Source organism: Alligator mississippiensis, chromosome 1, assembly GCF_030867095.1.
Source record: "Alligator mississippiensis isolate rAllMis1 chromosome 1, rAllMis1, whole genome shotgun sequence".
In the NCBI taxonomy this organism is placed as follows: domain Eukaryota; kingdom Metazoa; phylum Chordata; order Crocodylia; family Alligatoridae; genus Alligator; species Alligator mississippiensis.
In genome coordinates, this window is record NC_081824.1 from 485,574,204 (window position 1) to 485,591,127 (window position 16,924).

A 16,924-nucleotide genomic window follows, 5' to 3' on the forward strand; every position below is an offset into this window, starting at 1 on the left:
TGGCTGCAGCAGTGTGTTGTTACACATGAAAAAACTCTGGAGCAGACTGGCACTTGCTTGCTCGAGAGTTGATTCATTTTGTGTGCCCTAATAGGGGCACATATGTAGATGCAAAGACGTTTCCTGCAGAAGTAGTCAGCAGCTCTGCAGTAAACACTGTACGTAGATACACCCTGAGGGGAGAAAACTGGGCCCTTTATAGCCCCCTCCCAGAGGGGCAGAGGGCTGTGGCTGGGAGGGGGCTGTAGTGGACTCTGAGGGCAGGTCTCTGGTGCCCGAGGGGCAGGAGGCTTTTCCCCCTCACTCCCACCTCCACCCTGGCCTCTGGGGTCTGCCCCAGTGGTGACAGGACAAACAAATCCACCAAACCCTCATCCCTAGCCATGGCTACAGATGATGGGTTCCTTTCCAGCCTGGAAGATTCAAGGCATCTGGGCACATGGATGATTTTCCAAAAGTCCCCTAGGGCCCAAGGGAAAACTATCTCAGAGCCCGGGGGTGGCGGGTGGGGAAGCTGGCTGTTGCCCTTCCCCTCAGGTAAAGGTTGGAGGGGCACAAAACACAGCCCTGTATGTGGGGGTAGGGGTGATTGTGGTAGCCAGAACCAGAGGGGTTACTATCATGAGCAATAAAGATATGCTCTTGGAGACATTCAGGCAATAGTCTCAGCAGTTAAGATTAGCTAATGTAAAGCTTGCAACTTTGCAACCCGCAAGTGGAATTTGCCTGTCACAATGTAACCAAAGTGTGGAATCTAACTGTTTGCAATGATCATGGGACCAGTGATCCCCGAAAATAAGCACAGCTACAAGATTAGCTGATCTAACAAGTCTGACCACCTAATATAATTAGCACAGTCCAAGGAATCCAAGAATAAGAAACTAAGGACAGAGTAATGCTCATTTCAAACCTCAAAGTAATGTGGTGTAATTTGCTTATTGGGTGAACCTGAGTTTGGGCAGTAACCTTACATGATAATTTCTAACACCTTTTGATCCCATAGCATAACAGCTATAGGGCAAGATTGTGAGAGGCTCTAAAGCCAACAGATTAGCATAAAATAAGGCATAAAGGAACACGCATGTCAAGTGACCAATTAGAAGGACGTAACAGAAGGACCATCGCTGTACCAAGCCTGGACCCCGGACTCCCAGTGTGAGCGAGTACCAGATCCTGACCAAGGAATCTTCCCGGTGACCCCTTGGACAGTGTTGATTGGGGACGCCTGAGTTTGCTAGAACAACTTGGCAGGATGGCCGCTCTCCCAGGGCCAGGGCCAGGGCCAGGGCCAGGGCCAGGGCCAGGGCCTGGCAGCCGGCACTCTCACTCCCGTGTTACCCCTCCAGGGGCACGGTTAGAAGGTTTGTTGGGCTCTGACTCCGGCCCTCCCACCCCATCCCAGGTGGGCTTGCTTTGCTCTGGTGCACATTACCTGCCCCACCATGTGCAGGGAAAGCTGGACTCCTCTTCTGGTGTTAACTAATTGCGTGGGGTTTTTTTGTCCCCACCACAGTGATGAATGTGTGCCGTCTCAGGGGAGCACAGGGCTTGGACCCAGAGGCGCTGAGGAGCAGGCAGGTCACCCAGGGCTCCTGGGCAGCGCCCCCAGGCAAGAGGAGCTGTTCCTATGTGCCGTGGGCCCTGCAAGGGGCTTGGTGTGGGCGCGGGGCTCCCCCATCCCTCCAGGAGCGGTCAGCCGGCGATGGGCTCCGCGGGGAGGGGGGGGGGGGGGCTGGGAGCCGTTTGCAGCCCGCACGTGTTCTCGGTCCGGGCTGTGGCCGCGTCCACACCGGGCTGTCACGTGTCTGCGCCCCGCGCCCTGACAGCGCGTGGGGTGCGGCGCTGAAGCTGCTCTCTACCGGGGCTGCTGCCTCCTCCAATCGCGCCGCGCAGGGCTTGCAAAGCAGGCTGGGAAGGGCCAGGAACACCCCCCGTCGACCCCGGGAAGCGGAGTTCGCTGTGGGCAGGTGGCAAAGCCCCCCTCACGCTGCAGGCTTCCCCCGCAGTGCCCCGGCGCCGGGCTGTTCCAGCTCAGCTCGTCCTGTCCTGTGCCGTGCATGTCACGGCAGGGGGCGGGGCAGGAGCAGGACGTGATGCGGCGGGGAGACGTGTTTGTCCTGCCCCGCCTCTTCTCCTGCCCCGGCGAGCCCTGGTGCGGGGTCCCGCTGCGCCCGGCCCGCCGGGGGAGCGCTGAGAGGTAATGGGGGGGAGCGAGGCCCCACAGGGCTGGGGGGGTGGGCCACCCCGCACGCGTGTGCGGACCCCTGCTCCCACCGGGATCTGGGCTGGCACATGTCCCCCCCGCCCTGCAGCACCTGCCCGGCGCTCCCTCGCCCCTGCTCCCCCCGCCCCACTCCTCCCGTCCCTTTGGGTCCTCCATCCACCCCCCTTCATCCCCAACACCTCTTCCGCCCCCCGCATACACGACCCTGCAGGGGGTTGCTCCTCAGCCTTTCCCGCTTCACGGACGAGTGCTTGTGTCCGGGCGTGCGAGTGCCCTGGTGCCCCTGCGTCCCGCTCCTACCAACCCCTTGCACACCTGAACCTGCCTGCCTGCAAAGGGAAAGCACGGGTTCCCGTCCCTCTAGACACTGTGAATTTGGGACAAATGCTGGCCCGGGTCATGCAGCCCAGGACCGGGATTTGTGGTTCCTATTTGGGCGCTGTCCCACCCAAACAGGGAGCGGGGCTGACCCTAACTGCAGGGTGGGGGCAGGAGGGAGCAGCCGACGGGCTGGGAAGGGTGGAGAGCTGCGGCTGCCCCATTTCTCCAGCCGGCCCGGTGCCCGCATCCTGCGCTGGGGCCGGAGGGGCAGGAAGGACGGCTCCGACACTGCTCTGAGTGACTCCATGCGGCGTCCAGCTAGGGAGACGATGATCCAATTGCCCATGGATCCGGTTACTCCTTAGCCAGAGCAAGCAGGGAGCAAGCACCAGCACACAGCGCGCACAACAGTTTTATTCAGCCTGGAGACAGCTTCCGAGCTCCCAAACAACCAACAAACCGGGGCCCTGCACTGAACAACACTTCTTTCGACATTTCTACAGCTTGGTTCACGCACATTAAAATCCACCCCCCTTCGCCCCTCCCCCCATTGTTCCACCCATTTCTCCTCCCATCACAAGCTCTGCCCTCATTACCATGGCATTGCCTATGCACGTTATTCATTTACATGCCTCTCTGCTAAGAGCCCAAGTGTAAAGCCATGCGTTCAGCTTTTCTCAGTCACTTGCTGATTGTTCCTGGTTTCTTGCTGACTTTAGCAGCCTCTCCAAGGTTTTGCTTCTAATTTATCTCCTGACAATAGCTGGTGGGCTGCATCTTGTTCTTCTTACGCAACGGGCTCTGTACTTTACAACACTAGGACCTTTTTAGAAAACTGCTTGCCTAAACATTTGCAAGGTTATTTTTAATACATCGTTCCACCTTGTGGTCAGCAGCTCTTCTGAGACGCAGAAAAATGCCTTTATTCAAATGCAAATCTGGTGCTCTCCAAATTCTGAATATTATAACCCTTACAGTTCAGAGCATCAGGGCTGGGCAGACCTCTGTCTGGGGCAGGATTATGGTCCCAGGTCTCTGATCCATGGTCAGATTTCCACTGTCTCCTTTCCCACAGGTGCCCCTGGAGACCAGACACTGCTGACTCGCTGTGCACGAGTGTACAGAGAGTGAGAGCCCAGGCTCCAGGCCGGTGAGATCCCTCCTGGGGAGATGTGGTTGCTGCACTGGAGCCCGTAGCAGCCGTGGGCCTTCCCTTCCCGGCGGGAGCTGGAGGAGCAGGACCCAGGAGGTGTGCAGGCAGGGGCTGAGGGTGCAGAAGTCCCTCGTGTTGTCCAGACTGGAGCCAGTCCAGCACCAAGAGCTGTGGGGGCAGGACGCGATGCAGGCCATGCAGCCCCCTTGCGAGGCCGAGCTGCCCTCCGCAACCCCACAGCTGGCACCACGGGATGAGCTACCCACCCCAGAGCCCTGGTGCCAGCTCTTGCATGGCCTGCGTTACCGGGAAGCTGAGGGCCCAGGGAAGATTTGCAGCCGCCTGCGGGAGCTGTGCCGGCGCTGGCTGGAGCCCCAGTGCCGCAGCAAGGAGCAGATGCTGGAGCTGGTGGTGCTGGAGCAGTTCCTGGCCATCCTGCCCCCGGAGATGCGGAGCTGGGTGTGCGGGTGTCGCGTGGAGACCTGCGCCCAGGCCGTGGCCCTGCCTGACAGGTTTCAGCTGGGGCAGGCAGAGGACAAGAAGCTCCACATGAGAGCATTTGTTTGGTGCCATCTGCATCTCCACGTGTCGGGGGATGTTCCCCACCAGATCCCGGCTCCCCAGTCACACGTGTATCTCGTCCCCAGGTCACCGTGCGTGTGGAGGTTGAGGAGGGGTCCTCAGACCAGATGCAGCCCCCGGGAGCCCTGCCGGAGCCTGGTGATTCCCAGGTGCAGCAGCCAAAGGCCCGTGGTGAGGACAGGCCTCTGGAGGAGGCAGGAGAGAGGGAAACGCCGGGGCCCAAGGACGAGCTGCCTCATGTCACCAAAGAGGAGCCCCCGCCCAACCCAGAGCCAGGTCCTTACCAGCCTTTTTGATGTACAAACTTAACATGGGCTCAACACCCAAAGAGTAGCAGTTACCTCCCCACACCCCCTGCCATTATTAGTGTTGTGTGCTGGGTTTAGGTCAGTTGAGTTTGGGGGACAACTAAATAGAAATCAGGGGTGAGAGTGGGGTCGCAGGCTCCAAACAAGTGCTGCATGGGGGGACAGCGAGCGGAGCAGAGCGGGCAGTAGCTGGTGGCTCTTGAATGAGTCCAAGGAGCCAGGGGCAGGTGAGGTGCTGGATGAAGATGCCAGGCTCTCATATTTGCGAGAGCCCGGCAGGACAAATTATGCTGAGGGGAAACCAGCACAGGTTCATGGCAGGCAGATTGTGCCTGACCAATCTAGTCTGTTTTTATAACCAGGTTACAAAACACTTGGATACAGGAGGAGGGGTGGATGTCGTATACTTAGACTTCAGGAAGGTCTTTGTTACGGTATCCCACCCCATACTGGTGAACAAGTTAAGAGGCTGTGACTTGGATGACTACACAATCCGGTGGGTGGTGAATTGGCTAGAGGGTCGCACCCATAGAGTCGTGGTGGATGGGTCAGTATCGACCTGGAAGGGTGTGGGCAGTGGGGTCCTGCAGGGCTCGGTCCTTGGACCGATACTCTTTAATGTCTTCATCAGCGACTTGGACAAGGGAGTCAAATGTACTCTGTCCAAGTTTGCAGATGACACAAAGCTGTGGGGAGAAGTGGACACGCCAGAGGGCAGGGAACAGCTGCAAGCAGACCTGGACAGGTTGGACAAGTGGGCAGAAAACAACAGGATGCAGTTCAACAAGGAGAAATGCAAAGTGCTGCACCTAGGGAGGAAAAATGTCCAGCACACCTACAGCCTAGGGAATGACCTGCTGGGTGGCAGGGAAGTGGAAAGGGATCTTGGAGTCCTAGTGGACTCCAAGATGAACATGAGCCGGCAGTGTGACAAAGCCATCAGAAAAGCCAATGGCACTTTATCGTGCATCAGCAGATGCATGACGAATAGGTCCAAGGAGGTGATACTTCCTCTCTATCGGGCACTGGTCAGACCGCAGTTGGAGTACTGCGTGCAATTCTGGGCGCCACACTTCAAGAGGGATGCGGATAACCTGGAGAAGGTCCAGAGAAGGGCCACTCGTATGGTTAAGGGCCTGCAGACCGAGCCCTACGAGGAGAGACTAGAGAACCTGGACCTATTCAGCCTCCACAAGAAAAGGTTGAGAGGCGACCATGTGGCTGCCTATAGGTTCATCATGGGGGCGCAGAACGGAATTGGTGAGTATTTATTCACTAAGGCACCCCCGGGGGTTACAAGAAATAATGGCCACAAGCTAGCAGAGAGCAGATTTAGATTAGACATTAGGAAGAACTTCTTCACAGTTCGAGTGGCCAAGGTCTGGAACGGGCTCCCAAGGGAGGTGGTGCTCTCCCCTACCCTGGGGGTCTTCAAGAGGAGGTTAGATGGGAATCTGGCTGGGGTCATCTAGACCCAGCACTCTTTCCTGCCTATGCATGGGGTCGGACTCGATGATCTATTGAGGTCCCTTCTGACCCTAACATCTATGAATCTATGAATCCATGAAGTCCTGGCGTGCAGTTAGGAGCCTGAGTGGCTGTCCTGCGGTTGGGGTGAGTGGCTCCAATGCCTGCCCCTTCCCGGGACAGGGCTGCTGCAAGGTTTTTACCTGTGTGGCTGGGGTGGGACAGGGCTCTGGTCCCTGTGGGTGGTCTGAGGCCCAGGATCTTTCTCACTGCCTGCACCGCTCCTCTCAGACACATGCTTTAAGTGACTGGCTCTTGCCGTGCTGCCATGGTCACAACCAGTGATCTAATTACTGTTCTAACGATCAGTGTAGTAAAAATATCAGTCTGTAAAAGGCTGGTGCAGGTGATCCGGAAATGAGTCCCTAGTGGCCTCTGGCTTGGCCAGGTGCAGTTCACCCAGGCCTCCGTCCTGTTGCAGATCCCCGGGACAGGGGAGACCTGGGAGCTGTCAGCACTTGGAGGGTCCCCAGGCGGGTGCCTCGGACCAGGCCCTTCCCCAGGTGAGGTGAGGAGTGGTGGGTGTCCCCTTACGTGTGAGAGGAGGCCCCATCCCCCAGTGCAGAAATCTCTCTGCCAGAACAGTTTGATGGGTCCGTGCTCCAGCAGGTCAGAGGCTCTTGCTCTCCCTGTGCTCCTGGGAGCATTTCACGCATCCTGGAGTAGACTGACCCTGCATTTCCCACCCCAACATGTGGATGTGATCCAGCACCAGCATCCCTCCAGATCCTTTCCCAGGGAGCAATGTCACAGTGCCGTGATTGCCACCGGCGCTGGGGCACTTCTAGTGGATCGTCTCCAGCCTCTTGCCAGTGGAACAATGAGTCTCCCTTCTCCCGGCTCTTCCACACACTGCAGCCTCCAGCTCCCTTCACCCCAGACCAGTCCAGGAGAAGAACAGGACTTTCCCCTGCCCCCACCCCAGGGCTCACCTGTGCACTCTCTTCCCACCCGCAGGTGCCAGGACCCTGAGCAGAGCGGATCAGCAGCCTCCCGAGGAAGGGCCTGTGAACCTGGAGCCACAGAGACCCTCCCCAGGGAGACGGGGACGGAGCAGCTCCCTGATGCCTGGGCCGGGCCAGCTGCAAGAGGGGCAGGGCAGGCCGGCGGAGCAGGAGGAGAGCATGGAGGTGAGCAGGGCACCTGTTGGGGGTGGGGGTGGGAGTGCAGCTGGGGCAGAGCCCAGGAGGAGCCAGGGGTGCTGTCAAGAGTTTGGGGAGCAGAGAGACTTGAAGAGCGAGAAGCCTCTGGTGATGGAGTTGCAAAACCCCAAGCTGCATTAGCAGACGCGCGCTCCGGGGTGCAGAGAGCCAGGGGTGCTGGCATGGGAAGGCCTGGCTAGAGTCTCTGGAACTGGGCTCCCTGCCTCTAAATGTGCTGCCTGGGCTGCCTCCAAGGGCGGAGGAAATGGAGCATGTTGAGCTGGGCTAAGGCTGGCACATGAGCTCCTATGTCCAGAGCTGCATCCACATCACGTGTCAGGTGACTGGTGGGGAATTGTTCCCCTGCCTGTCATGGCTGAGCTGCAAAGCACTGTAGTACAAAGTGAGTGCAGACAGGGCCGTGGGGGAAGTGGGGCAGGAGACACTGATGCTGTAACGCTTGTGCCTGCAGCTCTGGGAGGTGTTTGAGGATGTGGCAGTGTATTTCACACGGGAGGAGTGGGAGGCCGTGGGGGAAGTGGAGCAGGAGACACTGATGCTGTAACGCTTGTGCCTGCAGCTCCGGGAGGCGTTTGAGGATGTGGCAGTGTATTTCACAAGGGAGGAGTGGGAGCTGCTGGAAGAGGAAGACAAGGGGCTTTACCGGGACCAGATGCTGAGGAACCACCAAGCCCTCCTTTCCCTGGGTAAAGCTCTGGTTCTTGCCTTGCCCTGGAGCCATGTGAGCTCTGAAATAGTGTTGTCTTCTTCCTGGTTTTAACAGTGTCATCCTCATGAACATTTGGCCGGTGGCTTTAATCCCTTTGCTCCCCTCTGCTCTGTCCATGATCAGACCTCTCCTATCTCATACTTGTATATATTCCTCCTTCATTTGATCCAGCCACCTTCCCTGGAGTCTTCCCCCGATAACATGATTTCCCTTTGCCTTCTCACCATGATCATATCATTTGCCATTCATTGTGTCTAAAAATGCACTAAGCCATTCCTTGGGCAGTTATACTGATTTCCTTCGTCGCTTGCCTAGTGTGTCCTGTCCAAACTCATTTCCACTCATTTGCCTGGAATTGCACTGGTGTTTGTTTTCCTATGACCATACGTTCACTACCTGGATGAAAAGGACCATCCTCTTCTCCCTGCTATGCCTTCCCTTTCAGCCTAAATGTCCATTTTACCTTGTCCTTCAAGTCCTTAGTATAATCTCTGAGTTCATTGGCTTCATTCCCCAAATTTCAGTTGCTTATTCTGCATTCAGTACCAGTGGATAAACTCTATTTAACCACTGCCCAAGCAGGATATCAAGGCCCTGCCCCTGACTTGATCTGCCACATCCAGCGAGGACAGGTGGAGCTCTGGGTCCATGATGATGAGGACCGTGGGGAAATGCGGAAGTCAGAGGATCTGCTGCCAGGTGAGTTGTGGCTGTCCCCTCCACCTGACTCCCCTCTCACAAATGATCCATGCCCAGGGTTAAAGGGAGCCTGGAAACTGCAGACCTGCCCTGTGCTGCCATTTCAGGGTGCTGACCTCAAATAGCTTGTGCTGTCACATGTGCAGACAGGTGTTGTTCCACCCCCTGAAATTCAAACTGGAAACTGTTAGCAACAGGTTGTTTTTGCCAAAGACCCCCAGTGTTGGATATGGCCCCTCGCTGATTTAATATCCAGTAAACTTTAATAGTAATTATTACAAGTTCCTCCCTGCAATACAACCTGAGACGTGGCTTTTAGACACTACAGCAGCCACATTTGGTGGTGCTGGCCTCGTGTCCTCCACTGGGTGTGGGAGATGTTTTTTTCTGGCTTTCCTGCTGTTCAAGTAGAAATTGCACGACCGCCCCCAACCTCCCCAGAGTAAGAGCATGCACACAACACCCTCTTCCTTTGTTTGTTCACTGCTTCAATAACTTTCTCATGCCAAATTGCCTAATCCCCAAGTTCCTTACCTGCTGAACAGTTTTTATCCAGCAATAATTATGGCTAAGTCTTTTAATCTCTTCCAGTACTCAAATGATGGTATTCTTTAATATTTAAGATGGCTTTCTGGATCACACAAATATCCCATGATCAGGGTTTTTGGGGACCAGACATGTTCTCGGTAGTTCTGCCCCTTCTGTATAATGGGCAAAGCTTTCCTTGTTGGTTCAAAAGGATTGCTTGGTGTCACTGGAGCACTACCAGCGCCCCTCTGCCCTACAAGATGCTGGAGAGATCCTAAGGGTCAAAAGGAAATGAATAAAAGGTTGAGAATACAAAGATACATTCAATCCACCCTTCTTGATTTTTAGCGTGACTGATATGTTTGAGGCCCAGGAGGCCATAGTCCAAGGATGTACCTTTTTCTGTAGCCACTTTGCAGATATTCCAGAACCCATCCAGAACTTGTGCTTACATTTCCTTGTGTAGCATAGTTAACACCAGAGCCACTTACAGCAATACTGGTACACAAACACAGCCGCACAAGCAAAACAATGACTATGCAGAACACAGTGAAGCTCGAATCTTCTTTGTACCAAAGTGAACTTCTTCATGACTCACTGCTGGTACACATCCTGGAAATCCCAAAGACAAAAAAGGGAAGGGCTTAACACCCTTTAAGTTAGTTCATGTCATGGGATCACTCCTGATACTGTGGCTGGCTTGGCCCTGGCCCTGGTCCTGCTGGAGCTCCTTCACAGATTCCCCTCTTTGCAGCTTGAGAGGCTGTTTTTTTAGCAATCTTTTCTGCTTCAAGTGACAGCTGCTGCAAGGTGTATCCTGCCACACACTTTCCCTCCTTGGCTTTCACCAGGGGTTTTCTGTTGGGGTAGGCTCCCCCTATCCTTTTCTGAGGAAAAAGTAGTCCACAAGGCAGTGGGAGCCAAGGTTTTCAGGTGCTCTGCACTCGCCTTTCTCATGGGTGGCAACATGGCGTTTTGTAGAGACTGCCCTGGCACAGGCACATCCACTGCACTAACCAGTCCCAGGAAGGTATAGATTTCGGGCCTTACCCAGATCTAATTTTTAGGCTCTCCTGCCCTGGTTATCTTCACTCATCATGGGCAGTCTCTGACTTCTGGGTTTTTCACCCCAGCCATTCTTGTTGGACAAGATAGAGGCTGGGGCTGTCCCTGGTGTCTCCTGGTCCAGTTGACCTGGAGCTGCAGACGTGCGTAACCCTGGGCTCAGGCTGCATGAAGTGGGTCGGTGAAATGGATGGGATTCAGAAGATTTCATGTTGTGTGGGGAAGTGAACCCCCCACTGCTTGCAGTACATTCTCCCCTTGTGATGTTTCCTCTCTGGGGCCCCGAGTGTCACGAAGCCTGAGGCTCAGCCCAGAGTCTGTGTGCGGGTTCGTGCCAAGGCCTTTGTCCCAGTGCAGCTGTCTGTGATGTGGAGGCTGCCTGGGATTCATTAGCAGAGGAAAGCTCCATGGGCTCATTCCCTGCACCAGACATTGCCCCAGAAACATGTAGGTAGCAGATCACTGCTCTCAATCCTCCACTCCCAGAACATTTCTTGGAGGGATAATGCATGAAGCATGATGGGTTTTGCTACCAAGCAGTGTAAGGCAGTGCTCATCACACACTCCTGACTGGTCACAAGCCCCAGAAATGCACCCCGAGGCTGTTCACCCTTGTACCCAGATGCTGCTTTCAGGACTGCCAGAGACCAAGGGAAAGATGGGTCTCACCAAAGCACTGGGGCATGTGGATCATGTCAGCCTAGTCAGGTGGAGGGCTCAGCAGAATCTCCTCCTGGACCCACCAGTGCTGTGGGATACAGCAGCCCTTTGAGAGCCTCATTTTTCCTTTTAGCAGATCCTCTTGGTCTCACGCTCAGCCTGTTAAAATATGAACCTTTTTGGGTACTGTCCAAACGCATATGCCCCACGTGTTTGTTGGAGCAGGGCCTGAGGTGATGGGCCTGAAAGCTGGGCCAGAAATCTTGAGAGTCTGACTCCTAACTCCACCAAATAGGGAAGGTGAGACTGGCACAGGGACTTTGGCTGGAAGACCTAGTTTTCTTGAGGAAACTCAAGTGCCAAGTCCTGTCCTGCTCCGAGTCCCATCCCAGCAGAAGGAATAGCAGTGCTTGTCCTTTGGCAGCAGGGCAGGAACTAATCTGGTGTTTCTTCCTTCCATGCAGGACATGCCTGGTTGCTGAGCAGAACTGAGGAGCAGGCTCCTAAGGAAGGGCCTGGAAAGCTGGAGCCACCGTGGGCTTCCCTGGGGAGTATGGGTGAGGTGGATTCCCTGAGCCCAGCAACAGACCAATGGCACAAGGGTCACGGGATGCCCCCAAAGCAGGAGAATGTAGCAGTGCACACGTTCCCATCGCTCTTTGGGCATTGGAGTAAAGAAGGGAAAGAAGCCAGAAAAAGGCCAAGGTCCAGGGATGAATATGTCATGCTGAGACACCTGAAGAGGCAAAAAGCAAAGGCGCACTGGAGAGAGACACTGCATGCAAACGAAGACAGTGTGGGGGGCCTCAGAGGGAAGCAGGAGCTCACTACCAATCCCATGGGGAGAGGCCACCCCTGCCCTCAGTGCAGGAAAAGTTTTAGCAGACCCTCACTTCTGACTCTGCACCAGATAAGGCATGCTGGGGAGAAGCCCCATGTACGTGCCACGTGTGGGAAGAGCTTCACCTGCCTCTCGACCCTGGCTGCTCACCACCAGATCCATTCTGGACAGCTTCCCCACTGCCTCACCAAAAGGAGGAAGAGGTTTGTGCTGCTCAAAACCCAGGATGTGCACAGGAAGAAGCGTCAGTACTGCTGTGTCACATGTGGTAAGACCTTCATCCATTTCTTCTCCCTGGTTCAGCACCGTCAGATGCACTTGGGGAGGAAGACACACCGCTGCAATAAGTGCAGGAAGAACTTCATCAGCTGGCAAGGCCTGTCCCAGCACCGGTGTGTGTGGAGGAGGCAGCAGCCACACTGCTGCAGAAAGTGTGGGAAGAGCTTCAGGCAGCCCTCCAGCCTGGCCAGGCACAGGTGCATGCACACACGGGAGGAGCGTCATCCTTGCTCTGTGTGTGGGAAGAGCTTCATCTCCTCTTCCAAGCTGGCCCAACACCAGGTTACCCACACAGGGGAGAAGCGACATCAGTGCTCTACGTGTGGGAAGAACTTCACCCGCTCCTCCACCCTGGCCCAGCACCAGCGCATCCACACAGGGGAGAAGCCATATCAGTGCTCTGAGTGTGGGAAGAGCTTCACCCAATCCTCCCACTTGGCCCAGCACCAGCGCATCCACACAGGGGAGAAACCATATCAGTGCTCTGAGTGTGGGAAGAGCTTTAGTTATTCCTCCAAACTGGCCCAGCACCTGCGTGTCCACACAGGGGAGAAGCCATATCAGTGCTCTGAATGTGGAAAGAGCTTCACTTGCTCCTCTGGCCTGGCCCAGCACCGGCACATCCACACAAGGGAGGAGCCATATCAATGCTCTGAGTGTGGGAAGAGCTTCAGTTATTCCTCCAACCTGGCCCGGCACCAGCGTGTCCACACAGGGGAGAAGCTACATCAGTGCTCTGAGTGTGGGAATAGCTACAGTTATTCCTCTGAGCTGGCCCGGCATCAGCGCATCCACACACGGGAGAAGCCATATCATTGCTCTGTGTGTGGGAAGAGCTTCAATTATTCCTCCATCCTGGCCAATCACAAGCTCATTCATACGGGAGACAAAACATATCAACGCTCTGAGTGTGGGAAGAGCTATAGTTGTTCCTCCAAGCTGACCCAGCACCAGCACATCCACACAGGGGAGAAGCCATATCAGTGCTCTGAGTGTGGGAAGAGCTTCAGTTATTCCTCCAACCTGGCCCGGCACCAGGTTGTCCACACAGGGGAGAAGCCATTTCAGTGCTCTGAGTGTGGGGAGAGCTTCATTTATTCCTCCAACCTGGCCCGGCACCAGCGTGTCCACACAGGAGAGAAGCCATATCAGTGCTCTGATTGTGGGGAGAGCTTCAGTTATTCCTCCGAACTAGTACGGCACCAGCGCGTCCACACAGGGGAGAAGCCATATCAGTGCTCTGAGTGTGGGAAGAACTACAGTTATTCCTCCGAGCTGGCCCGGCACCAGCGCGTCCACACAGGGGAAAAGCCATATCGGTGCTCTCAGTGTGGGAAGAACTACAGTTATTCTTCCGAGCTGGCCCGGCACCGGCGCGTCCACACAGGGGAGAAACCATATCAGTGCTCCGAGTGTGGGAAGAGCTACAGGTATTCGTCTGAGCTGGCCCGGCACCAGTGCGTCCACACAGGGGAGAAGCCATATCAGTGTTTTGAGTGTGGGAAGAGCTTCAGTTTTTCCTTCTCCTTGGCCTGCCACCATCGCATTCACACAGGAGAAAAGCCACATCAGTGTTCTGAGTGTGGGAAGAGCTTCACTCGCTCCTCCGGCCTGGCCCAGCACCAGCGCGTCCACACAGGGGAGAAGCCATATCCCTGCTTTGAGTGTGGGAAGAGCTTCAGTTATTCCTCATCCCTGGCCAAGCACAAGCTCATTCACACAGGAGAGAAGCCATATCAGTGCTCTGAGTGTGGGAAGAGCTTCACCTACCCCTCCCACCTGGCCCAGCACCAGCACATCCACACCAGGGAGAAGCCATATCACTGCTCTCTGTGTGGGAAGAGCTTCACCCAGTCCTCCCAACTGGCCCAGCATGAGCAGGTCCACACAGGGGAGAAGCCATATGAGTGCTCTGAGTTTTGGAAGAGCTTCAGTCATTCCTACACCCTGGCCCAGCTTCAGCGCATGCACAAAGGGGAGAAGCCACATCATTGCTCTTAGTGTAGGCAAAGCTTCACCTACTCCTGCAGCCTGTGCTGAAAACCAGTGCATCTACACAGGGAAGAAGCTACATCGGTGCTCTGAGTATTGGAAAAGCTTCACCCATCTCTCCCACCCACCCTGGAATCAGCACATCCACACCCAGAAGCATCTCTAATTCTGCCAGCCGTGCAGGAAGCCCTGGGAGATGTCTGCCTGCTCAGCATCCACCAGTGGTGCATTCACAAAAGCACCCTCATCCTGGTGACCTGCAGAAAGAGTTCCCCCAAGCTTTGTCCCTTGTAGAGTCAGTGGAAGTCCAGATCCCAGACACTGGCCCCCAGTGGATGGTTGTGGGCTGGCAGGGAATAAGAGGAAACACTTCAGGCTGAGGTCAGCCCCGATGTGGGGGGAAGAGACAAGGAGGGGATGATCTTTGCTTCATTCTTGGATCCCCATCATTCTCTAAAAGTACTCCCAGGGGAAGAAGTGCCTTCATGCTAGGGTGCCTTCTCCGAGACGGCTGACGTGAGATGACACCTGTGGACTTTCCGTGGCTGCCTCTCAGGTTTCTCCTTCCTCCTGGGCCCGGGGATCTGGTAGATGAGCCCCTGAGTTGCAGGGAGGAGTGCATTTATGGCTGGGGAAGCATTACCTAGAATCGTCCCTGACCTCGCCTTTCCTCACCTCCCCATCACCCCTCTTCCAGACCTTCCATGCCCAGTGGGGTCTACAAGGAGCTGCTTCTGCACCTCCAGATCCTCTTTGGCCTGTCTTGCTTTTCAGCCTCTGCAGAACTGTGCAGCACAGGATGTGTGCTATTCCCCTGCCCTCCTCCCCTTCATTGTATTTTCTCTCATGCATTCCCTGCTACTAAAACCCCAGAATTGGACATGGCACCTCTGTGGCTGATTTCTGCCTTCTCATGAGCTGTGCAATGTGAACAGGCCAGGGACCACAACCCTTTCCAGGGCAGATATCTCTGTGCCTTCCAGCCCCTTCTCTTTTCAAATAATTCACCACAATCCAGAGGTTGTTGCTAAGCCTTGGAAGCAGGAGGTGGTCTGATCTACCCACCCTGCTGCTGCCTGACTAGCTGCTTCCACCCACTTCTGCCCTCTTCCCACAGCAGGACCCAGAGCTGGGTGAGCCAGAACCACATGGTGAGCAACCCCGGCCAAGCGACTGGCCACAGACTCATCAGGTGCCCCAAGCCAGCCCTGTCTCCCCTGTTCCTGCCCTCACCCACCACAGCCACCCATCTGCACCATGGAGGTGACTGGGGGAGTGCAGGGCAGTCTGTGCATGGTGCCAGCTCCAGGGGGGTGTCTCCCTCCTTGGGAGAGCGGGTTCTCCACACCGCTTCCAGCACCCCTGCCAGCATCCCTGCAACATGCAGTGCTGGGGCAGGTATTAGGGTCAGGACAGGTGGTGTGTGCTGGGCCTGGGGTGTGGCATTGGGCACAGGCTGTCCAGCCAACCATGGGGGAATCAGGCTGAGTTTGTCCCCTCTTGGGCTTGGCGAGTTGCAGCAGCAGCCCCTGCAGAGTCAGGGGGAGGGCTGGAGGTGGGGGCATTTCAGCCCATGGCCTGCAGGATGGGGGGCACCAGATGGGGTGAGGGGTCTGCAGTGACCTGAGGCAGATGCTGTTGTGTGTCCCACGTGGGATCTGTGTTCACCTGGGACAAGTGTGAAGGGTGCTAGGGTAGGTAGGGGTGATACCTCATTGCCCTGCAAGGGGCATCATCATTGGTGGGGGGCACAGAAGACAGGCGGGTGATCCAGGCTGACCTGGACAGGCACAGCAAGTGGGCGGATGACAATCTGATGGTGTTCAATGCTGATAAATGCAAGGTTCTCCACCTTGGGAAGAAAAACCCGCAGCATCATTATAGGCTCGGCAGTGCTACGCTGGCTAGCACTATGGAAGAAAGAGACTTGGGGGTCATCTTTGACCACAAGATGAACATGAGCCTGCAGTGCGATGCATCTATGGATGCAAAACACTGGCTTGCATCCATAGATGCTTCTCAAGCAAATCCCGAGACGTCATTCTCCCCTTGTGCTTGGCCTTGGTGAGGCTGCAGCTGGAGTACTGCGTCCAGTTTTGGGCTCCACAATTCAAAAAGGATGTGGAGAAGCTTGACAGAGTCCAGAGAAGAGCCACGCACATGATCAGAGGGCAGGGAAGCAGACCCTATGACGACAGGCTGAGAGCCCTGGGGCTCTTTAGCCTGGAAAAGCACAGGCTCAGGGGTGATCTGATGGCCACCTACAAGTTTATCAGGGGTGACCACCAGTATCTGGGGGAACGTTTGTTCACCAGAGCGCCCCAAGGGATGACAAGGTCGAATGGTCACAAACTACTACAAGATTGTTTTAGGCTGGACTTAAGGAAGAATTTCTTTCCTGTCCGAGCCCCCAAGGTCTGGAATAGCCTGCCACCGGAGGTGGTTCAAGCGCCTACATTGAACACCTTCAAGATGAAACTGGATGCTTATCTTGCTGGGATCCTATGACCCCAGCTGACTTCCTGCCCTTTGGGCAGGGGGCTGGACTAGATGATCTTCTGAGGTCCCTTCCAGCCCTAATGTCTATGAAATCTATGAAATTTATCAAACTCCACCTGGTTATGTATGAGGCACAACTACCAGATGGCCTGACGGGTCTGCACTTACCTGGGGCAGGTGTGATAGCAGCTGTAATGGGACAGAGGATGCTATATTGCCATTGTGCACTAGGGGGTGCTGTGGGGGTGCCTGTGCTCACCTGGGGCAGGTGTGGTGTGGTCTGTCATGCGTGATGGATGAGTGGACCCCCACCTCTTCCTCTCTCTCCTTCTACTTGCACTCCCCACCCCTGAGCCCAAAAAAGCCCAAGCCCA

The 16,924-nt window shown here is 55.6% G+C and overlaps 1 protein-coding gene across 1 annotated transcript; it reads left to right on the forward strand.

Annotated features, from left to right (window-relative positions):
- Nucleotides 1-1,954: 1,954 nt before the first annotated feature.
- On the forward strand, nucleotides 1,955-14,931 carry LOC109285021 (zinc finger protein 585A). Its single transcript, XM_059725328.1, has 7 exons — nucleotides 1,955-2,197; nucleotides 3,621-4,556; nucleotides 6,537-6,618; nucleotides 7,073-7,245; nucleotides 7,838-7,964; nucleotides 8,567-8,686; nucleotides 11,404-14,931. The coding sequence occupies exons 2-7, from the start codon at nucleotides 3,885-3,887 to the stop codon at nucleotides 14,058-14,060; spliced, it is 3,831 nt and encodes a 1,276-aa protein (XP_059581311.1). The 5' UTR covers nucleotides 1,955-2,197; nucleotides 3,621-3,884; the 3' UTR covers nucleotides 14,061-14,931.
- The last annotated feature ends 1,993 nt before the right edge of the window (nucleotides 14,932-16,924 follow it).

What these genes read in the sequence shown, in the direction of transcription:
- LOC109285021 (XM_059725328.1), top strand. Translation starts at nt 3,885, where the DNA reads ATGCAGGCCATGCAGCCCCCTTGCGAGGCCGAGCTGCCCTCCGCAACC. An exon ending in CGGACCAGGCCCTTCCCCAG is followed by an intron (nt 6,619 to 7,072) that starts GTGAGGTGAGGA and finishes TCCCACCCGCAG; the next exon opens with GTGCCAGGACCCTGAGCAGA. An exon ending in AGCAGGAGGAGAGCATGGAG is followed by an intron (nt 7,246 to 7,837) that starts GTGAGCAGGGCA and finishes TTGTGCCTGCAG; the next exon opens with CTCCGGGAGGCGTTTGAGGA.